At 41.7% G+C, this 24,531-nt stretch overlaps 1 protein-coding gene across 1 annotated transcript in view; it reads right to left on the bottom strand.

The window, feature by feature from the left end:
* The window catches only part of STK36 (serine/threonine kinase 36), a 786,440-nt gene that overhangs the window by 450,369 nt on the left and 311,540 nt on the right, over positions 1-24,531 (bottom strand). The window contains exon 11 of the mRNA XM_044086614.1: positions 17,464-17,607. Within this exon, the coding sequence (XP_043942549.1) occupies positions 17,464-17,607 (144 nt within the window). The remainder of the gene's footprint in view (positions 1-17,463; positions 17,608-24,531) is intronic.

The following is a 24,531-nucleotide window of genomic DNA, read 5'->3' as shown; positions in this document are numbered from 1 at the left end:
GGGGACCAAGTGCCTTGGATGGTCTTTCCCTGAAAATGCCCCCCATCCCTTCTGGGAAGCATCTATGGTCACTGTGGCTTTGGGTTGGGGGGGGGGGCTACACCATAACTCTTTCGCTGGCTTCATCCACCAATTCAGATCTTGTTTGCATCGGTTTGTTATACGGATTGGTTAAGACATCGGATGTGTCAAAACAGACCACTGAGATGCTAGGAGGCATTGAAGTAGCCTCATATGGAATCTTGCTAGTGGAACCAGTGTGATTGTAGCCACCATAGAGCCCAGGAGTTGTAGGACCAGTCAAGCTGGGACAAGATTTTAAGAGAGTATTAAGTTGAGATCTCAATCTTAGTAGCCTGTGATGAGGTAAAGTGAATTGGCAGGATATTGTGTCAAATGTTGCTCCAATGAACTCTAAGTTTTCAATCAGTACTAGCTTGAATTTTTCTGTGTTTATTGAGATCCCTAGCTTTCCTGCTAGATTTTGAGTGCACAATATTGCTTGAAGTAGTAGACTCCTGGTCAGAGCAGTAAGGAGCCAATCATCTAAATATGGAAATGTGCGGAATCCTTGTAGTCTCAGGTGAGCTACTACTACTGATATGCATTTGGTGAACATCCTGGGGGTTGTGGAGACACCAAAGGGCAGTACTCAAAATTGGTAATGACTGGCTCCCAGCCGGAAGTGGAAGTATCTTCTGGATCATTTGTCCATTTTTATGTGGTAATACGCATCCTGAAGATCTAAACAGCACATCCAGTAGTCCTTCTCCAGAAATGGAAGAATGGACTGAACTGTGACCATCTGGAATTTTGCTTGTCTGACAAACTTCTTCAGTACACTGAGATCCAAAATTGGTCTCCAGTCCCCTGTCTTTTTTGGCACTAAAAAGAATCTTGAGTAAAATTCGGATCCTATTTGGTCTGATGGGACTGGTTGGATGACTCTTTCTTAGCAGTTTTAGAACTTCTAGTGCTGCTGCATCCCTCTGACTGGGTGGAATGCCAGGGATTTGCCTTAGTGGCCTGGGGTAAAGATTGAAGGGGTTATGGTAACCTCTGGTCATTATCCTCTGCACTCAGGAGTCTAATGTTATCGATTGCCAGGCCAAGTGATGCAGAGAAAAACGCCCCCCGATTGCTTCCAGAGGTAAGCAATCGGGCAGCTCTTCGGAAGTGCTGATAGGGGTGACCAGAAAAGGAACCTCTGGAGCCCTGGTTTAATGGGCCCCCTCTGCCATGGAAGGGACATCTTCCTGATGAGTTCCCACCTCTGCCCCAGGGAGATTGGATTTTTTTAACCACATCTTACCGCCTCTCTGATTCCTGGTGTAGGATTGTTGAGGGGAAGAAAAGCATATGCCCATGGCAGATAGGGTCGTTCCATCCTTCTCACACCTGGCTAATGTGTCTTTAACTTTTGGGCCAAACAAGGAAGACTCGTCAACAGCAGCGTTGATAAAGGAAGACTTGAAGTGGTCCACAAAGTCACATAAGTCACCAAGGCCATAGACGAGGGAAAGGTGGTTCGCACAGCCTACCTTGACCACGCCAAGGCTTTCGACACCATTCCCCACTCAGGTATTACAGAAAAACTCACCATCCTGAACATAAACCCCTATGTCATGAGATGGGTTGCCAACTGGCTTACAGACAGAACTCACACATTAAGAATAGCGGGCTCCAGGTCTGACTCTAAACCAGTCACAAGTGGTGTTCCGCAAGGCTCGGTCCTGGGACCCCTACTGTTTGGCATACACTTCTCAGCAGTACAGGCAAACACAGGAGGACTATAGCTAACCACGTTCACCGATGACTGCAAACTGGGAGCCATAACTGACTCTCCGGCTGACACGGACATCCTCCAAAAGGGCCTTACCGAGACGGACACCTGGTGTCAAAGTCATGGCCTCAAGCTAAATGCCAAAAAATGCAGTCATCCCATTTGGGAAAAACAAAACACCCACAAATTACCACATAGGTGGCAGCCCCCTTAGTACAGAAGAGGTAATAAGAGATCTGGGGATGCAGGTAGATTGTAATCTCTCCTTTGACAATCATATTGCCAAAGTAGTTAGGAAATCCTTCTATGTGGCCCATCTAATTACTAAAGGATTCACATTTAGAAATAAAGAGGTTATAGTGCCCCTCTACTCGTCACTCATCAGACCTATCATACAGAACAATGCCCCATTTGGGATGTACCTTACAATATACTTCCAACAGCTGAAAAGACCACAAAAGTACCTCACTACGAGGATTACTGGCCTCAAACATATGTCCTATGCAGCTCGACTGAAAAAACTCCAGCTGTACTCAGTGGCATATCGCTTACTCAGAGGTGATCTCTGCCTGACTTACAAAGCCATGTCCAACTCAGAATTGATGGACATGCTCCACCTAAAGAAATCAAAGTCACTGTGAGCCACACGCTCTAGTGAGCTAAACCTCGCCACAACAATAAACAGAACATGCTGGAGGGATAGATTCCTGTCACATACTTCCCATGCTTTGGAACAAAATTCCAAACTACATTAGGCAGAGACCCTCACTAACATTCTTCAAGAGAAACCTTGACGAGTGGATGGGTAACAGAAAATACACCCCCTGGGATCACTTCATTGGCTCTGCTTGACAGAGGATCAGTTAATTAATCAATGGGGAGGCGAAAGCCAATACACTCTGGCTAGGCTTATAAATGTCCTTGGGCAGACAGCCTAGTACGTACCTATGAACCTACAACTGCATCCAGGCGTGAAGTCTCATGACAACGCCTGAACTGGCTGCCCCCTCAGTTATATGGGTGATCAACCACATGGAGGAGTTAGAAATGGACTCTAGGGTGGCAAGCTGAGAGGTGACTTTATCCCACACCTCTTCAGGCAATACCCCTGCCAAAGTACCTGAAAGGTCTGTAATCAGGTCTCTTTGGAGACGTGCAAAATGTGCCAGGTAGTTAAGTGACTGTAAAGCAAAGGTAGCTGAAGCATAAGTCTGCTTCCCTAGTCTGTCTACCATCTGGGACTCCCTGTTCGGAGGATGGACAGTCAAACTTTCTTCCGCAAGTTCTTTCTTTGTGGCCACCACCACAACCATGGAATCTACTGCCAAACCTCTGGATCAGTGAGGGTGGTCTTATATTGGAGAGAGGAATTTATCAGAACTTCAGGGAAATCAGGTCAACAGTGTCAGGGGCCTTCAGGACACGCTGCACAATGAGCTTAATCAGCTCATCTGCAGGTGGGGTCATCCAGGAAGTAGAGGGTTGAGCACAGAAGGCTTGCAAGAATACAGATTCCTCAGTAGAAGGGTTGATGGGCTTCCAGTCACCCCTCTGTTTCGGGATCTCCAGTATGTCTTCGAATGAGACATCTTCAGGAAGTGACCGTGGGGACCCTTCTCCCTCATCGAAATCTGTATCTTCGGTGAGTGATTCGTCAGGGGAATCGACGTGCTTCCTCTTGCATGTACTCTTTTGGGGTGGCTCCTCAGTGGGACCTTCTGAGGAGGACTCCAAAAAGAGTGGGTACCCTAGAGTAGGATTTCTTGCTGCTCCCATGCCTGATGTCCCTGTGTAGTGGGCTGTGTCAGCTGCATACCTGAGGGAAAGAAAAGGTCAGGTTCTGACGCTGGAGGTGCCAACTGCATGCTTGCGGAAGCAAGAACCCGCTGCATCACCTGGAATGTAGGCCCACCTGAAGAGGAATGGGAGCCAGGAACTGAGGACAACCTTGGGACTGGGGTCAAACCACACTCAGATGAGCCCTCTTCCAGGATAGGAGCCCCGAGAGGACTAGGAGCTGCCAAAAACAACCAGAACCGTAGACAGTGACGTACAAAAAAACTGGCGCCAAACTAGGGGTCACGGTGCTGACAGGCCAGTCACGATCCTGAGGGTGGGACTGGCTCTGAATGGACTGAAGTCCAGAGGGTAGGCTCCGGAACCATGGAGGGTAACATCACGGGAACCAGAGAAGTAGGCACCGGGATAGACATTGGTACAGAGGGCTCCAAAGCATGTGAAGAGGTTGAAGGAGGATATAGGTCAGAGTCTGTGCAGAAAAACCTTCAGCTCCAGGTGAGAGGGAAGTCTTGGTAGGGGTTGGAATTCCTCTGGCTGCTAGGAGCTGATTGACAAACCTCACTACGTCGAGTTCGGAAAGACTGCTGGTGGAACATGTAGATACTCCGGAAGGAGAGTCAGGTCTCTCGCGAAACTGACTATACTGTTCTCCAAAAAAGGGGTCAATTCTAGGTTGAGTATTTGGTCCCAGGCAAAATTTCTGTTCTTGGCACTGCGGATGAAGGAGCCGCGAGAAAAATCACTGTCAGTGCCGAAACTGTGTTTGGTACCAAGGTAACTATCAGTATCGAAGCAGGTATTATTGTTGGTTCCATGGAAGGCATCTTCAGCTGCACAGATAGAGCTAAAGGCTTTGGTGCCATAATAGTAGGAGCAGATATTTTCAATAATTTTGGTGTCGGTTCAGGAAATATCTGAGAAGACTTTGGTTCCTTAGAACCTGGAGAAGTTGGAACCAAATGGCTCATAGGTTCATAGATTATTACTAGGCTAATTCCCCTTGTGGTCATTTTGAGCCTAGCAAACTACTCCATGTGAGAATCAAACCTGCACCTTGTGTTTGCAAAGTAAACACCTTAACCATTATGCCAACCTCCCACCTAAGGCTTTTTTTGTTTTTATCTTTTTTGGGAAGTGATGGAGACCTCTGCCTCACAAAGGTCCTCCAAAAAGCATTTTTAGTAATCCCTTTAGGATGAATTTATTTTCCTAGTCTGTCAAAGTGCGAGAGCTAAAATTCTTACAAGTGTTGCCCATCAGAACTGGGCATCTTTCGCTCACATTTCTCACAATGCTTGAACCCAGTCATTCCTTTTTTGTGAAACAGTGTGTCACAATCCTGAATAAACCAGACAGAAGTACAAAGTCAAAAGCAGTCACCAGTTCACTAAACAACAAAATACTTTAAGGTGAAGACACACACATAGAAAGAAATTAAACTTCTTTTTTTTTTTTTTTTTAAAGAAGGGGGAGGGAAATACCAGCAATGGTAATAGCAATTACTGTAAGGGTAAGGGAGGGGCCTGTACCAGCAATGGTACAAGGGTACCAAAACATAAGAAAAAGGGAAAGAAACACACAAGAACTACAAGAGTACAGAGGACTATTAATCACTAAAGGGGAAAGAAATTAAGAAGACTGGAAAGGTATCCAGCGAAGATATATCGAAAAAAATGTTACTACTTAGCTGAGAGCTGGCTTGGCACATCTTGAGAAGTACGTGGCAAACGAGATCCAAAGAAAGAAGGAGAGGAGCACTATGGGTATGACGTAGCTCGAGAGTGTTTTGGCTGGCTCAAGCTTGTGTATTGACCGAATCGGTTCCGAGGATGGAACAGAAACCCATCAGTAAGGAATGAATGAAGATTTACAACACACATATGTAATTAGTAATTTAGACTCAAAACGTTCTCGTAACAGACTGACATTCATATATCACTGACCGAAACCTAATCGATACAATTTTATCAAAGTATTTTCTATGTGTAGTTTGTTTTGTATAACTTCCAACATATAAACACACTACTTATTTTTCTCTAAATTAATATCCTGTTGTGCTGCTACAACCGCAATGTTTCTGAACCCCATACGCAGCACCACATGTTTTTATTTAATAAATTAAACAGCAGAGGCATTTCTCTGGTGTCCTGGGTAAAATGTCCTTATCTATGTAAATTTTGCCTCAAGTCTTCCATGAAAATAATCTTTATAACAGAAAATAAATTGGATAACAGCTAGCAGGCAAGCAAAAAAGAGGTAAATGGCATATTAGCTACATCACAGATAAACATATATTGAAAATAAAAATGAAAATCTTCCTAATACTTGTATAACAGTGTCCATTTTCTTCATTGGCCAGATTTTCAAACACTGTTAAAATCAAAGCATCACTAGCAGCAAATGTACTTTCCACAGTTATCTAAATTATTTTCACCCATAAACAAGCAGGCTGAAAGATTTGTACAAACATTCAAGAAGGCTGTGAACAATATGTCCCCCTAGTGTATGCCTTTATATAGTGTATGACTGATACTTTTCTCACCAGTCCCATTGATGTACACACCAGGTGCACAACTCTGCAGCAGCATTATTCTTCAGTCTGTACCTTAGGCTCAGATCAGCGAAACTAGACATGAGTAGATGAGAGCACAACATGCAACTACCAAATATGAATAATGGCCCAATAAAATGTTTTACTACCACACCTCAAGTGTTGGCCACTGGCTGCATAAGTAACTGATGATGAATGGGCCAATGCATTTCAGTGATTGAGCCTCTAGTCTATGCCTTTGATGTGGGGAATTGTATATATCAAATGACATGTTAATCTGATAAGAATGGATAAAGTACAGTTGTGTATACTTACCATACATGTAGATGTTCAAGGGTATTCACTGTTGCAGTCATTACATTTGGGTTATCTGCTTGCAGGTAGCCCTCAGTCGGCCTGATTAACAAAGTCTTGGGTCCTGTGTCGGTTGCTGTCCCTTCTTCCATGATGTCAGGTTATCAGGGATATAAAGCATGCAGCCGAAGCCATTACATCAGTTTTTCTTGTCCCAGATGTCAGGTGCCCCCTAATGGGGGGCAATTAAATATAAAAGTACAATGATCTACCTCCAACAAAAAAAGCAAATACATCAAAATTTAAGCCTAGTAAAGGAAAGTAGAGGTATAGCCAAAAGAAGTTAGGGGGCTGGAGGGAGGGTAACCAGGACTGCAACAGTGAATACACTCAAACATCTACATTTATGGTAAGTGTACACAACTGTACTATGTTCTTCGTGTTTCACTGTTGCAGTCATTACATTTGGGTAGATTCCCAAAGCTATGGTTGGGAGGAGGAATTTAGATAGCATTAGGACCAGCTATAAGGCCCTGCAAGACTGCAGTGGCAAAGCCAGCTCTGGATTTAGAGAAAATTGGCAAATGATAATGCTTGGTGAAAGTAGGCACAGAGCTCCAGGTAGCAGCTTCTAGGATGTCCCTGGTAGGGACGCCTCTGAGAAAGGCTGTAGAGGTAGATGCAGCCCTGGTGAAGTTGTCTGTGCACATCTAAGGAATGCAGTATCTGTTCCCCTTTGATCTGTGGATTGGGAAAGAAGGTTGGCAAATTAATACACTGATTAAGAGCCACACTGGATACCACCTTGGGCATGAAGGATAGATTGGTTCTGAGGGACACCCTGTCCGCATGAAAGATGATGAAAGGCTCCACCGCCATAAGGGCCTGTAATTCAGATGCCCTTCTAGCTGAAGTGATTGCTAAAAGGACAGCTGTTTTCCACGAAAGAAATTTTAAGTCTGCAGTAGCAGCTGGCTCGAAAGGAGGTAGAGTGAGTTTCTCCAACATAAAGTTAAGGTCCCAGGCTGGGGTTGGAGCTCTCCTGGGAGGTCTCAAATTTTTGGCCCCTCTGATGAACTGCTTGAGCAGTGGATGAGAGAAGAGGGGAGGGTCTGTGCTATAATGAGCTGAAATGGCTGTGGCATGGATTTTAATGGAGGAAAAAGACAGGCCCTTGTGAAGCATCACAGTTAAGTGTTGTAAAATCTGAGGTAAACTGGGCGCTGCTGTGCTCATCCCTTGAGATTGGTTCCAGGCACAGAATCTTTTCCATTTTTCAGCATAAGATTTTCTAGTACTAGGACACTTTGCCTCTAAAATGATATCCATCACAGGTTTACTGAGGGATGGTAGAGGAGAGATTATGTAATTAGCCAGGTTGCAAGGTTCAGTGTTAGAAGCTGAGGGTGCAGAATCTGGTTCTCCTGCTAAGGCAACAGGGAAGGAGTCTGAGGCAGGTGCCATGTGGAGATCCGTGACACATTGTGCAGGAGGCGGTACCAGTGTTGGCGTGGCCAGTCTGGAGCAATCAAAATCATCCTTGGTTTGTCCTGTTTGATTTTTAGTAGTGCTTTGGAAGGCAGAGGCAGAGGGGTGAAAGGCATAGACTGATAGGTTTTTCCAGCTGAAGGACAGAGCATCCACTTTCCAGGCTTGCTTGCGGAGAGTCCTTGTGCAAAATTTGTCCAATTGGTAGTTCTGGGGAGAGGCAAACAGGTCTATATCTGGACTTCCCTATTTGCTTGTCAACATGATGAAAATCCTTGTTTCCAGTTTCCACTCATGTCGGTCCATGAGGTTTCTGCTTAGTCCGTCTGCCAGTGTATTTAATTTTTCTGGCAGTAATTGAGCTTGTAGGTGCACTTGGTAGCTCAAGGCTGTGTTCCACAATGCCAGGGCTAGTCTGCAGAGGGGGTAAGAATGTGTATCCCCCTGCCTGTTTATGTACCACATAACAGTGGTGTTGTCAGTCTTTACCAAAAGTTGTCCTGGAAGAATGTGGTCCTTGAAGGCTGTCAGAGCATTCTGTACAGCCTACATTTCTTTTTGATTAATATGCACGTGCGTTTGACTTGGGTTCCATTTGGCCTGAATGCACTTCCCAGCCAGGTAAGCCCCGCATGCATAGTCTGATGAGTCTGTTGTTAGGGTTTGGGTGGCAGCGGGTGGTGTGAAAGGTAGTCCCTTGTTTTGGTGGCAGGCCTCTGCCCACCAAAGGAATTCTAGGCACAGGCAAGGTATGATAGGAATCATTGCTTCTAGATCCTGAGAATGTTGACACCACAGGCTTTTTAGATACCACTGTAGTTTCCTCTTATGCAGTCTTGCATATGGAATTAGAAGAATGCAGGATGCCATGAATCCCAAGGCTTGCAGTATTTGTCTTGCAGATAGCAGGGTTTTTGTGGCCACTTGTTTGAAGTAGGTTGTGAAATGAATTTGTTTCTCTGGCGTGAGGTAAGCCATCTGGGAAGTTGCATTCAAGCTTGCTCCCAGGAATATAATTTGTTGACAGGGTACCAGGTGTGATTTCTTTTCATTTATGGTGTACCCCAGACAAGTTAGAACCCTTTCTACAAAGGCCAGATGACTCAAAAGTATGTCCTGGCTTTCTGCCTGAATTAGACAATCGTCCAGGTATGGATATATTTGAATATTTCTTTGCCTGCAAACTGCAATAACTGGAGCTAGGCACTTTGCGAATACCCTTGGCGCAGTAGATAAGCCAAAGGGCAGTGCAGAGATTTGATAGTGCATGTAGCCTGCTTTGAAGTGTAGGTATCTTCTGCAAGATTTCCTGATTTGGATGTGCAGGTAAGCTTCTTTTAAATCTAGTGTTGCCAACCAGGCATCTTTGCCTAGCATAGGAAGTAATTGGTGAAGAGTCAGCATCTTGAATTTTGGAATTGCCAAAAAGGTGTTTAGAGCAGACAGTTCCAGGATAGGACGCCATGAATTGTCTTTTCTGGGTACCAGGAAAAGTCTCAAGTAGAAACATTGTCCCTTTTTCTCTTCTGGTACCAGTTGAATAGCCCCCATGCTTGAGAGAAAGTACTTGTTTTGGGGCCTCTGCCCACTGATTTGGGGGTAGGTCTGGCCGCCCTCTTGGTGTTGGCAACGTGTGGAAGTGAAATCTGTATCCCTGGAACACTATATTTAAAACCCATTTGTCCTGGGTAATGAGTTCCCAGTTCTTTGCATGAGGAGCAATCTTTTCGCCCCAAAGGGGCAGTCAGTTGATAAGTGCTTGAAAATTTTAAACGAAAGTCATTGAGACAGTTTACCATAGAGGGGAGTCTTATTACTCCCAGATCTGGAAGTGGAGGCCCCCCACTGCTTAGTCCTGTGTGCCCTCTGGGACTGAAACCTGGGGCTTTTGCTGTGTCTGGGTTTGGCTTGAGAAGACCTGGAAGGGGCTGGAAAGCATCAATTCTTAGAGGGCCAGTGCCTACTAAATCAAGGTGGCTGAAAATGTAAGAAAACGTTAACAGTTTGCATATATTTAGCTTTATCTTCCATCTTTTTACGAACTTCCTTAGTCTTGTTGGCAAACAGGTGGTCCTGATTTCAAGGAGCATCCAACAATTTAGCTTTAACATAATCAGGCAAAGATTGTTTCTTTAACCAAGCATGCCTTCTGAGCACAGACACAGTAACAGCAGCCCTGCAAGAGGCCTCTAATGAATCAAAACCACATTGCAAAGTATGTTTTCCAACTTGTTCAGCAGAATGCATTAAATCCTGTAATTCTTTATTTTCCACACAGTCAACATCATTTTCTGTTTAAGCAATCCAATAACATGTTGCTGATACTTTAACATATGAAACTGGCAGTTTAAAGCCCTAATGGCCAAGGTTGCAGAAGTGTAAACCTTCATACACCATCTATCCAGGGCCCTGGAGTCTCTATCAGAAGGGGTAGGATTTTTAGCAGTAGAAGCCTTAATGCCCTGGGCCCCTGTGAAATAGTCTCTGGATCTGCAATAGGATTTTTAAAAAGGAACTTTTGTGACTCAGGGACCCTGTAGTATCTGTCAGGTTTTCTGGGAGCAATAGGCAAGGAATCAGGGGCCAAACTACATTTCGAAAATAGCATCATCAACAATATCTAGTACAAGAGGAATAGCTAAAGGCCTATGCTGAGGTAGGAGTAAGAAATCCCTAAGCCTTTTTTTAATCAGAAAAATCCTGGCTTTCCCAGTGGAAATGCTCCGTTAGAGTATGCAAGGTTTCCCCAAAAGAAAAATCCTCTGGAGGGGAAGCAGAGGGCATGGAGTCCTCTGCATCAGAATCCTCATAAGTAGATAAGGGTGAATCCAGATCCTTAAAAGAATCAGAAAAAAACTGAATCCTGGTCACAGGATTCAAAAAATAAACTTCAGTCGTAGGCCTTTTAGAAAGGGGAGGGTTGGCTACCCCTGATTAGAGTTAAGTCTTCAGCCATTCTTATCATTTGTTTTTTAGGCAAAGAGGCCTGAGCATGTAGCGTGGACGTTGTGTTTTTAGGCATGGCTCGAGATTTAGGCCTAAGTGAAGGAGGTGTCGGTTTAATATGCAACTCCGAAGGCCTGAATACACCCTCAGAAGCCGGTGCCTGCACAGCGGCTCTGGACCATCCAAGGCAGAGACATCCGCGGGTTCCATAGTTGAAGTATCTCGCTGCATACCGGACTCCGAATGGGTCTCAGTAGAGGCCTGCGAATCAGACGTAGCAGGTATCATGGGCTGCAAAAGTGCCTCACTGAGTACCAGCAAACTGGCGACTGGCTTAGGAGAAGCATAGTCGGCAGTTTTGGACCTCGGCGGCCTGTCACTATCTTTATCTTTGCATTTTTTTGGAATCCTGGTAGTCAGACGGCTAACCGATGACATTTCTGGATAATTAAACCAAGAGCCGAAATATTTAGAGGCGAAAATATAATGACGGCGAGTAGTGCACTGATTAAATAAAGAACAAAACCAACAGCAAGGTATGTCGTGGTCAGAGCCTAGGCAAGGAATACAGTACGAATGAAAATCTTTATGAGGTATTTGCTTTCCACAAGTAATGCAATTATTAACTTTGACTGACATCGGTAAGGCGCAAGAAAAAGTTTCCCCAACGGGGTACTTAGCTTTAGTTGAAGACTTCGGTTCTGAAACTCGAAAATGAAAATTTCAGGAGTAGGCCGACAGGCACTTGCGAACTGCTTCTGCTTCGAGCATCGCATGGCAAGAAAGATTGATGTAATGGCGTCGGCTGCATGTTTTATACTGCTGAAAACCTGACATCATGGAGGAAGGGCCAGCAACAGATGCAGGACCCAAGACTTTGTTAATTAGGCGGACTGAGGGCTACCTGCAAGCAGATAACCCAAATGTAATGACTGCAACAGTGAAACATGAAGAACATCAACCAGATGACCAACAGCCATATGTTAGACAGCCAAATGTTGAAGAAATACCCGATTAGTATGCTGATTAAGGATTACGACCATCCATCCCACAAATCACGGCGGGATAAACGTGACTCCTCAGACACTGTCAGGCCAAGTCTTTAAAAGATGATGGATTACTGGAGGGATGTCCAGAACAAATAACTCCCCTCAAAAGGAGCTGAAAAAGAAAAGAAGCTTAAAAATTCATCTTTCTTTCTTTTCCACCTTATTTTATTCCTATATACATGTGCGCGCGCACACACAAACACACATACAAACAGACTAGGGTTTACTATAACAGACTGTCTTATTACAGCTTGGTATTACCCTTATGTAAAGACACGATACTATATATAAATTCTCTTCCTTCATAAATTTATTAATACATTCTTTAAAAATGTATATACATGTCTTGATGTGAACTGTACCATGTCATATAATAGTACATGCATACATACATACCACACACACAGCAATCAAACAAACCTTGCATTCTCAAATTTATATTTTTGATTGTAAAACTTTCACATACTAAAATCCATTGACAAATAGAAAAACACCCGCATTTTGACATGCGGTACGTACTAGTTTTTTTGAAACATGCGTACCATATCTCTCGGTTATAGATTTTGTTATCTCCCCTTTTATATATAACCAAAGGTCACTTAACTACCATGTTAGAAACTGATTTATCTTCCTTAAAGATCGCCAATTCTTTTCACCAATTTTACTTATCATATGGCTATCTGCATTGAACCGAGTAATAAACGAACTACTATAAGAAGCGCTTAGCTTCACACCTGTTTAACTGTCGATTGTTTTCAACACTCATTGAATCATTACTACTTACTTACACCACAATTCCTGTTCAGATATTAAGAGCAATACAATGTCCATTATTCAATATGGGGTGGTAAAAATGCTCTTAGGTTCACAGGTGTTTACTAGGCTAACAACCACAAGGGCCTTTTTAAGCCTAGCCATGCATCCCAAATCTCTGACAAGTTCTGGTACCCTTAAGTGTAAGAGGGGGTTTGGGAGATGAAACATTTACAAGCAGAGGCCTTGGAGATGAACCATTTACAAGTTATCTGTGTTCATTAGAGACATAGGTGCCAAACCAGGGATGATTTCAGGTTTCCCATCCAATAGTCCAAGTTCTACTTGAACTGATTTAGGGAGGATCTCTGCTTCACATGGATGAGGAACCTGTTTCATAGATGGGGTAGTCTCTGAGATACATACCTGTCTTTCTAGCAGGTCCTATTTATATCACAGGCAAGGTTTAAGTCTTTAGAACAGGTAATTCTGGTGCTGTTTGATGGACCTCCTTCATATCCACAAAACAGAGTGGGGTCTGACAATGTCCTATACGCAAGGCACATATCTCCCCTCAAAAGTCTGTAGGAGGCAGAATACAGGGATAGGGCCTTGAGGCAGTCTGCATACATTTTACTTGCACCCTGTATTCTTTTAGTGAGGAACCTCTGTGGACGTTCCAATTGTTGGATATGCCTGGTTAGGTACATACAAAAGGGGGCATTATAATCAATGATAGGCTTGATGAACACTGAATACAGTGAAACAATGACTTCCTTGGACTTAGATGCCATACGTTTGTTTATAAGTTGCGCAACACAGAATGATTTCCTCACTACGCAGACATGTGGTGGTCAAAAGCTAGATTACTGTGTGTGTCCCTAAGTCCCTGACTACTGGGTCATCCCTAAGGGGTGCATTGCCAATATGATAATTACAGGCGTGAAATGACTTCTCAAAGGATACTATTATGCATTTCATGGCATTTAGTTTTAGTCCATGGCTGACACCAGTTGTTTGTCTGTGTCAGCCTCTCCTGGAGAATGTTTGTGTCAATGTCGGATTCAGTGACAGCTCCTAATTTGCAAACATCTGCAAATGTATTCAGCTAGAGATCACTGACATTGGCCTTGACTTCAGAAAAGTAAATTCCAAGAAATAGCAGTCCAAGGACTGATCCCTGTGGGACTCCACTTGTGATGGACCTCACTGTAGAGGTGGACTCTCCACTTCTAACTTCCTGGGCCCTATCTGTGAGCCAGGTGGTTATCCACCGAGTGACATATTAGTTTTTACCCAACTTCTTGAGTTTGTCAACAATGCCCGAGTGGGGTACTGTGTCAAATGTCTTGGCCAAGTCTAGACAGGCAGTGTGAACCATGCTTCCCTCACCCATTGCTTTGGTTATCTTCTCTTGTTTATTACTTCATACCTCAATTCATCCACAGATACAATAACCTCATGCTACAGACATACTTTTAATGGTGCCACATTCATCTTAAAAAGCTTCAAATGTGGACACCCTACATGCCACCCTAACAAACTATCCTTTCACAACACTTTTTTGTGGAAATGGGTGTAAACTAGTAAAATGTTGATGCTCATTAGAAGAAGTGGGCTTTTGATAGATTTGTGAGCAAAATCTTTTGTTTAAAAGTATCCTTTTTAAGCCACATGTCTAGAAATGCAATACTAGATTCACTGTACTCAAAGGAAAAGTGTAAAAAATTGGTAGTCTGGTTGAAGTATCTTACAAACTCAAAAAACATGCCCTTATTCTCATCCCAGACTATAAACATATCATCTAAATAATGGGTATAGAATATACAAGCACCCGTAAAATCAGAAATGAACAAAAATTTCTCCTCCCATTGTAACATTACACTATTGGCAAATAGGCCACCGCAAGTAGAGCCTATAACCACCCCTGTGAGCTATACATAATAATTCCATTCAAACATGATGAAGTTGTTTAACACCATCTCTAACAGTATTTCATAAGTGTTAATAAAGTCCTGTGAAACAACTTTATCAAGGAGGTACTCAGTGAACCATGTTAACCCTATATCATGAGGGATAACACAGTAAAGGTTCTTAACATTAACTGTCACAAAAATGACCCCCCCCCATTAAATTCTGAATTATTGATTTTATCCAAAAAATCCCAGGAGTCTATATACAAATTAACTTTTCTTATGACCAAATGCTTTAACTTCAAATCCTGGTACTTAGCACAGGGTATGCAATAGAACCCCTTGCATCCACTATAGGCCTCAAAGGTGGTTGATGAAATCCTTATGTATTTCTTGGGATGCCAAAAATGATGGGGACTATGGGAGGTTGAATATTTAGGAAGTTATACTCATCTAAATAAATTTGCGGGTCAATAAACATATCTTTTAATATGATCCTAATTTTTGTATAGGATATATTTACCTCATTAAGGGATGAATTTTCATAGGTACCATCAGAAAACATAACACACATTCTTTCAACATAATTATTGTTTTCCATTATGACTAACCCACCCCTTTATTCAGCTTCACAGGGATGGTGATGGGCTCCGCTTGTGATGGCCTATTTGCCAATATTATAATGTTACAATGGAAGAAGAAAATTTTGTTCAGTTTTGATACTAACACGTGCTTGTAAATTCTACATCCATTATTTAGATGATATATTTACAGTTTGGGATGAGAATACGGACAGGTTGTTTGAGTTTGTAAGATACATCAACCAGACTACCAATGTTTTACAATTTCTTTTGAGTACAATGAATCTAGTATTGCATTTCTAGACATATGGCTTAAAAAGATACTTTAAGCAAAAGATGTTGCTCACAAATCTACTGCAAGCTCACCACTTCTAACAGGTATCTACATTTTAATACTTTATACCCACTTCCACAAAAACATGCTGTTGCAAAAGGGCAATTCGTTAGGGCGGTAAATACGGTGTCCACATTTTGAATAATTTTTAGATAAATGTGGCACCATTAAAAGTAGGTTTGCAGCACGAGTTTATCCAGAACTGTATTTGTGGATGAACTGATGTATGAAGAGCTAAGAGAAAAAGAGCATTTCACCACCCATATCGAATAATGGACATTGTGAACTGATGTATGAAGAAATAAACAAGAGAAAAAGAGCATTTCACCACCCATATCGAATAACGGACATTGTGAACTGATGTATGAAGAAATAAACAAGAGAAAAGGAGCATTTCACCACCCATATCGAATAAAGGACATTGCATTGCTCACAATATCTGAACGGGAATTGTGGTGGCGTTATCTAATAATGATTCATTGAGTGTTGAAAATAATCAGCAGTTAAACAGATGTGAAGTTAAAGCTTCTTATAGTAGTGCATTTATTACTCACTTCAATGCAGATAGCCACAGCATAAAGAAAATTGTTCAAAAAACTGGGTGATCTTTAAGGAAGACAAATCAGTTTCTGTCATGGTAGGTGAGTGACCTTTGGTTATATATAAAATGGGAGCTAACAAACTCTATAACTGAGAAGTTTGGTACATACGTTTGAAAAAACCTAGTTCATACCACATGTCAAAAAGTGAGTGTTGCTCTACTTATTAATGGATTTTAGTATATGAAAGTTTTAAAATCAAAAAAATAAATTTGAGATTGGAAGGTTTGTTCAACTGCTGCAACATAGGGGTTGTATAAGCAGCCATTTGTCAGCACTGTCCAGCTTACTATACAGGTAAGATGGAACGCAGGCTTAAGGACTGTGTTAGGGAACATATTTGTGACATAAAAAATGTCATGTAATGCTTTAGCAAGACAGTGTGGATAAACCTGGACATACATTTAAATTTTTTTATCATTGAGAAATTGTCTAAAAATGAACATGGATATTACATTTAGAGAAGCGTAAACTGTATTGACAGCTCTATTTAAATGCCAATGTGTGGCCTGGATTAAATGACCAAATTTCCATTACTTGTGTATTAAAGCTTAAAACCCTTGAAAGATAATATATTTTCTATTTGCTTTGGTGTTTGTATAAAATTAAATGTAATTCATTCAAATAGGTGACTGATGTTTTAAATGTTTAGAGCTGTTTAGATGTGAATTTTAAGTTAGTATGGCTTTAAAGTTTAGCTGATTGTATGGAGGCTCTGCTGTCATGTGATTTAATGAATAACTTTTTAAAAAATTGTTCTTGTGAGAGAGTTGATCTGATGAAGTTTTATGTTTGATATAAAACGAAAGCACTTATTCTATTAAACACTGTATTCTATCAAACACCATGTTATTTTACGGTATTTTTATTGTGAATTATCCAGCTTGTCAGAGTATCTACAGACCATGCGTGTGTGTGCTTTTACAGGTTATAAAACTGACTCCCCCCACCATATGCCACAATGATTAACTAAGCTAGATTTTCTGTAAGTGTATAATTATCATATGCACTTACTACACAGTGTTACTCACTATAAGACATAATGTAGGTATTAAACTATGTATGTCAGAGCTACTCCCAGAAAACTGAAAATTGTTAATTATGCAATATACAAAGCATTTAAACAGTGGCTGTTCATATCTAATAGAGAATGTAAACAAATGGCAAACCACACTGTAGAAATTCTCTTTTTTTTTTTATAAACTATAAGGTAAGAGAACAACAGAAATATAAATGCAACTAAACTGCAAAATTAAAAGTTAGAACACTCTACGAAAGAGAAGCATTATAAACTTCCTGCAGGCTTTCTCTCTGCTCTCTCTGTCACTTACTCCACCTTCTTCACACCCCATTTCCAAAGGATCGAGTGTACCTGTGAGCTGGACTGTTTCAGTCTGCTCCGGATGCGCTGGATAAATGTTTGGTCACTGAGAAGCGTCAGAGGAATTGTGAGTTGGAGGTTTGAAGGTTCAGTTGCTTCAATGAAGTGCTGCCACTCATCATCACTGTCCACTTCCTGGGTCAAAGGACAAAATAAAAAGGAAAGAAGAATTAGAGGAGGACAAAGCTTCTTCATAGTGACAGAGATCGAATGATATACTGTAACTATGTGAGCATACGTTTATACTCACAATTCAGTATGTTGGTACAAACCTACAAGACAGCATATCTTTGAATCTGATTAGATTAAAATTAATGCAATATTTAGACAATTATGCATATTTTGAGAGGAGCAATATATTGGACTGTGATCAGTACAGCCATCTAATTAACTAGAGGAAATCAGTTACATAATTATCTGACTAAATCAGGACGACTCTAGAATTTTGTAATGCAGTTATGGACTGGGCATGGTAGAAATTAGTTAGAAGTCTGGCTTCTGGTGAATTACTCTAAATGACAATGAGATCAAATGTAAAAATGAAAGGAAAAACCTCAAGCTGCTGTTTCTCTTCCCAAATGGATAACAGACCTGGTATACAGATGGCTAATGAATTTAAACACACAGCTTTTAAAGGGGTACCTACTACCTCCAACCTCTAGGTTCTTGTCTTCTTCTAAATTGATAGTTCATTTTTCAGCCCCCACCGCCATTGTATATGGTGATACTCCAATAGTTCAATGTTGGTGAAGATCTACAGGCCATCTAAAACTGGTTATTATAAGAAGGCGAGAGGCAGGCCAGACTGATGATGCAGTCAGAGGGTCACTAGATACAATCATGGCATCTCTGAAGTGATCTCCATTGTAAGTGGGCATAAGCCCACACTTTCATGTGAGCAGTCTATGAAGCTTGAGTTCATTGTCGACTACATACTGCTGGAGGCTAAAAAAAACGCATCACCTGATCACCCCCAGAACACTCTGCTTCAACATCTTTGTGTCTCCTAACTGGATACCAGGCAGGAATTATGAAGTCACTTTTTCAGCTGCCATGCCCCCTTGGCTGTCCTTCAGGCACCTGGGGTGATATTCAAACCTGGGGGCAAAATGCGGTATACAGGATTAAATCAATGAGCATCATGAAGTCAGCTAAATGGCTAGGACTTCTGCTTCAATGTTCCCTTGGCTGTCCTTCAAGGCATCTGGGGTGATATTCAAACCTGGGTGCAGAATGCAGTATACAGGATTAAATCAATGGGCATCATGAAGTCAGCTAAATGGCTAGGACTGCTGCTTCAAACCAACCCCTTCTAGAAAGCACACATGATTGAAAAAACAGCTATGTATGTATTTTGTCTTTCTTATACTACAAGGCTCTGGCACTAAATATGTACAACTAGCCATCTTCTCACAGTAGTCAATAAGCTAGGCACATGCATGCAGGAGTCCAGAAGTAAAAGGTACACAAATACTGTTAATCCTCTATGACAGGCAGGAAAAGCTTATTTTCCAGTCCGGGTCACTTTCATCCGTAACTTCCTATTACTTACATTAGCTCCCTCACCAAGCCTCAACACCTCTAATTCATCTCAGGAAAGGCTGTATAACAATCACAACCTCAGCTAACTGTTTTGAACATGTTATGGCAGATGAAGCACTGTTCACTACTCATTCATGACATTATCTTGACTATGAAGCAACTCAAAATTATTTCAGACTCAGTCTTCCAAAAATTATCTTCACAAAGGTGCAACAGTCTCCCAATATGAGGCAGGATCCAGTCACGCTCATTAGTAGGGCCAGAATGGGACAAAGCTCAACAGCTGCAAGCAATCATGGCAGAAAGAAGTGGTACAACAGGCATACGTCTGCTGACGCAAAACCCTGCTGTGAACAAAAGCACCCCCCCAACAGAAACAGAAATTATTAGTTCTCTCTGAGGCTTGCTCTGGGAGTATATAACCTTTTATAAAAAGCCTGAGACAGAAAACAATTCCCTTATAAACTGTAAAACAAAAGTAATTTTATGGGTGAAATTGGTCATCTAGTAATAACCTGATTCCCTACATATACATGGCAGGATTTTTAAATATTACTTCTGTATTCCACAAACATTTTGTAAGCCATTTTACATCATCATAAAATACTAAAATATATAGATTAACGTTAATGCACATCTCACAAAGACCTTCCACTTTCACCTTTTTGCCACAGAGTAACCTAGAGGTGTGCATTACCTAGACGTGTATTACTTAGATGTATGTATTACCTAGAGGTATGTATTAAAATATTTTAATGTACAGCCTGTCACAGAATGCTCCACACTTGCCTATGATTTTCTGTACTTGTCCCCTCATAGTGCTAAACCCCAGAATTTCTAAGTGAAAAAACTGTTGAATAAGAGAATCAAAAGGGACCTGCACAAAAATTACACATGCAGCTGTTTTGAAAAAGGTTGCTTCTTCTGAAGTAACATTTTACATGTATATTTGTTTTGTAAAACGTTGCCTCAGAAGTCGTCCTGAATATATTATGTGAAGCAGCAGGCCTGCCTGTAGCTGCAAGTGTTCATAAGTGTGTTACACACTTTGGTGGCAATGTTAACAGTGTGCCTGTAGCATACAACAGCAGGGCATAGCCTGCACATGCACATGTATCAGGCACTCTCCTGTCTCGGCAAACAACAGGGATGAAAGAGCACATGAAAGAGAAAAAACTCCTGCAACCATCCAAACATCAGTCAGGAGAGCACATGAAAAAAAAACCTCCTGAAACCATCCAAACATCAGTTAGGTGAGCATATGAAAGAAAAAACCTCCTGCAACCATCCAAACATCAGTCAGGAGAGCACATGAAAGAAAAAAACCTCCTGCAACCATCCAAACATCAGTCAGGAGAGCACATGAAAGAAAAAAAAAACTGAAACCATCCAATCAGTCAGGAGAGCACATGAAAGAAAAGAAAACTCCTGAAACCATTCAAACATCAGTCAGGAGAGCAGATGAAAGAAAAAACCTCCTGAAACCATCCAAACATCAGTCAGGAGAGCACATGAAAGAAAAAAAACCTCCTGAAACCATCCAAACATCAGTCAGGAGAGCACATCAGGAGAGCACGTGAAAGAAAAAAAACCTCCTGAAACCATCCAGTCAGGAGAGCACATGAAAGAAAAAAACCCTCCTGAAACCATTCAAACATCAGTCAGGAGAGCAGATGAAAGAAAAAACCTCCTGAAACCATCTAAACATCAGTCAGGAGAGCACACGAAAGAAAAACCTCCTGAAACCATCCAAACATCAGTCAGGAGAGCACATGAAAGAAAAAAAACCTCCTGAAACCATCCAAACATCAGTCAGGACAAAGTCTTACCACAACCTGTCCCCATACCTCTTTGCTCATTCCATAAAAGTGGCTTTCAAGAAACAAAAAGGGAGACATAAATGTGTTCCCGTAGCAGGTGACATTTAAGGCATCAGTACAGCAGGGACTCAGACAGAACCATACCTCTCAACCACTTAGATCAAGAATCTGGACAAAGCCATCAAAAATGGGGGGACAAAGGCCCAAAAATAGGGACACTTTTTAAATATTACTCTTACAAACTTAGAAAAATGATAGAGAAACAGGTTTTGCCTTAGCATGGATTTTCTGAAGGGTGTGAAGTCTGAAACTCAAACGTACGTCATTATTTTCTGACTTCAACCCTCAATAATTTGCCAATGATTTGCCAGAAAACCACAATTTTATGAGAAAGAGAACAAACATTTGAAGCAAAAATCTGGACATTCTGCGAAAATGAGAAGTTATGTACCTACCATAACGTTCCATGTTAGTTGTCTTCTTCTCGCCTTCTTTCTTGCTGGATGGGTTCGGAGTCGATCCTCGGCTCCAACTCGGCCTATACTAAAGCTCGAGAGCTAATTTTTACCGGCTCGAGGCAACCCTATATCCCATGATGCTAGGCGCTAACTACCCAGATCTCGTTTGGTAACTGAGAACATAGCAATTTTATCCTCCCAACCCAAGGGAGAGAAGGAAAGGGGGAAAAACTCCCATGTGCCACTACCTGAAGCTAAAGTTACCCAAGGATAACCAGTTTATGCTTCAAATTATGAAGGGTGAAGACCCTGATAAAAGGGAAAATCCTTTCGGTCTATCCAGGCTAGGGGGATGGCGGGTGGGATGCAAGAAAGAAGGCGAGAAGAAGACAACTAACATGGAACGTTATGGTAGGTACATAACTTCTCAATGTTAAGTTGTCAATCTCGCCTTCATTCTTGCTGGATGGGACCGCGTCCCTAGCACCTTCATCCCGGGTGGCTCATTGGAACAGGCTCTTGAGAAAGTACAGTTTTGTACCTACCATAAATGTAGATGTTTCTGGAGGCCATGTCTAATACAGCTGTGTAATAAAGGTATGAGGAGAGGCCCATGTGGTTGCTGCACAAATAGTATCTAATGGCAATCTAGCCTGAAAGGCTGTTGATGTAGCTAAAGCTCTGGTTGAATGGGCTTTTGGCTTAGAAGGTAATTCTTTACCTCCGAGTTGATAGATACAGGTAATCACAGAGGACAGCCATCTAGACAAGGTTACTTTATATAGAAGGCCTATATATATATATATATAGGATATATAGAGCTGATCAGATTTCCTAGTTTGTTTAGTTCTGCAATCCAGATAGTAACAGAGCTGACGATGAACATCCAGATAGGTTGTATGAAGAGGGGGTTAGGTCTGCCATGTTAGAATAAGTAGGGAAGAAGATGAGGGATGGATTTAAATTTGCACTGAACATCTACATTTATGGTAGGTACAAAACTGTACTATGTTCATCGTGCATACAGCTGCAGTAATCACTGATGGGTAGAGTCCCAAAGCTACGCATTGTGGGGTGGTAGGTACTAGGTGGCACTGGGATGAGCCAGAATGCCCTGCAACACAGCAGTGGCAAAGCCTGCTCTAGTTTTGGAATATAAAGGCAGGTGGTAGTGTTTTGTGAAGGTATGTACAGAACTCCAAGTGGCTGCCTCCAAAATATCTTTGGTAGGAACTCCTCTGAGGAAGGCTGTAGAGGTAGCTGTGGCCCTGGTGGAGTTGGATCTGATGCCTGTAGGAACAGATTTCCCATGATAGGAATAACAAAACCGTATGCAGTGGCCTATCCACTTTGAAATAGTCTGCTTGGTAACTGGCTTCCCTTGAGCCCCTACAGCATAGGACACAAAAAGTTGTTCTGATTTCCTGAAGGACTCTGTTCTGTCCAAATAATAACGTAGCTGCCTATGGATGTCTAAAGAGTGTAGCAGCCTTTCCCCTTTGTTTTGAGGATTGGGGTAAAAGGTAGGTAAGTGTATGGCTTGATTTAAAGCTACCCTGGATACCACTTTAGGCATAAATAGCGGGTGGTATTGAAGGGAAACCCTGTTCTGATGGAAGATGAGAAAGGGCTGCACCGCCATGAGGGCCTGTAGTTCAGAAACCCTACGAGCTGAAGTGATGGCTAGAAGGAAGGCTGTTTTCCAGGACAAATATTGCAAATCTGTTGAGGCAGCTGGTTCAAAAGGAGGCAATGTTAATTTTTCTAGTATGTAATTAAGATCCCAGGCTGGTATTGGTTGTTTCCTTGGTGGTCTTATATTCTTAGCCCCTCTGAGGAACTGTCAATAGAGTAGAGTGGGTGAGAAAATAAAGGTGGATCCGTGTTGAATTCTGCAGAAATGGCTGAGGCATGGATTTTTATGGAAGAAAATGAAAGTCCACTGTTCAGCAGCTCAGCTAGATACTGTAATACCTGAAGCAAATTCAGTTTTCTAGGGTCCTGGCCTTTTTTCTCATTCCAAAGAGCAAAACCATTTCATTTTTTTTTTTTTTTTTTTTTTTTTGTTTTTTTTTTTTTTTTTTTTTTTTTTTTTTTTTTTTTTTTTTTTTTTTTTTTTTTTTTTTTTTTTTTTTTTTTTTTTTTTTTTCTGTAAACACCTGAGGATGCAACTTCCATTCGTGTGGATCTGTCATATTTCTGCTTAGATTGTCTGCCAGCGTGTTTTCCAACCTGGCAAGTACTGTGCTTGAAGTTCGATTTGCCATTCCAGAGCCAAGTTCCAAAGAGTCATGGCTAGTCTGCACAAGGGGTATGAATGTGTTCCTCCTTGTTTGTTTATGTACCACATTACTGTGGTGTTGTCTGTTCTTATCATAATTGTCCTGGATGCAGGAGGTCCTTGAAACTTAATTGCTTTATCTGCGATTTCTTTTGCTTAAAGTCCTGGGTGGCTCTTGGATTTGCCTTGAGACGTGGAACCAAAATTTGCCCTTCTGGAGGCCATGTCTAATTTGTATGTTAATAAAGGTATGAGGAGAGGCCCATGTGTTGCTGCACAAATAGTATCTAGTGGCAATCTAGCCTGAAAGGCTGTTGATGTAGCTAAAGCTCTGGTTGAATGGGCTTTTGGCTTGAGGTAATTCTTTACCTCTGAGTTGATAGATACAGGTAATCACAGAGACAGCCATCTAGAAAGGTTACTTTGGATGAGAAGCCTTTCCTCCTGAGGATGAAAGAGCTGATCAGATTTCCTAGTTTGTTTAGTTCTGTCCAGTAGTTTTCTGTGAGATGAACATCCAGATGTTTTGTCTGCCATGTTGACAATTAGGGAAGAAGATTCTGAATGGTTTAAATTTGCCTGAGAAGCCACCTTGGGTAAACAAGAGGTTAGTTCTGAGAGAAACCCTGTCTTTGTGGAAAACTAGATAAGGAGGATGATGCAAAGGGCATGAGTTCTGATACTCTAGGGAAGTTATGGCAACTAGGAAGAGTTTTCCAAGAGAGCAACTTTAAAGAACAGGAAGCTTTGTAAAGGGAGGAAGCCAAGGATGTTAAAATCATGTTTAAATCCCACTGTGGTGGGGTTCTTTGATTTGGTTGAGTAAAAATACCCTAGGAGCTTACAACTTGGGCATGATGCTGGTCCAATAGCCTTGCTGAAAATTTGAAATGGCTGTAACTGAACTTTGTGGAGGAAGAAGGCCTGAATGAAACTTTCCACTAGGAAATCTAGGACT

This window comes from Protopterus annectens, chromosome 10.part0, assembly GCF_019279795.1.
Source record: "Protopterus annectens isolate FY-2018-M chromosome 10.part0, PAN1.0, whole genome shotgun sequence".
Lineage (NCBI taxonomy): Eukaryota > Metazoa > Chordata > Ceratodontiformes > Protopteridae > Protopterus > Protopterus annectens.
Note: the sequence above shows the minus strand (reverse complement) of the source record. Positions and strands in the feature narration are given on the sequence as shown.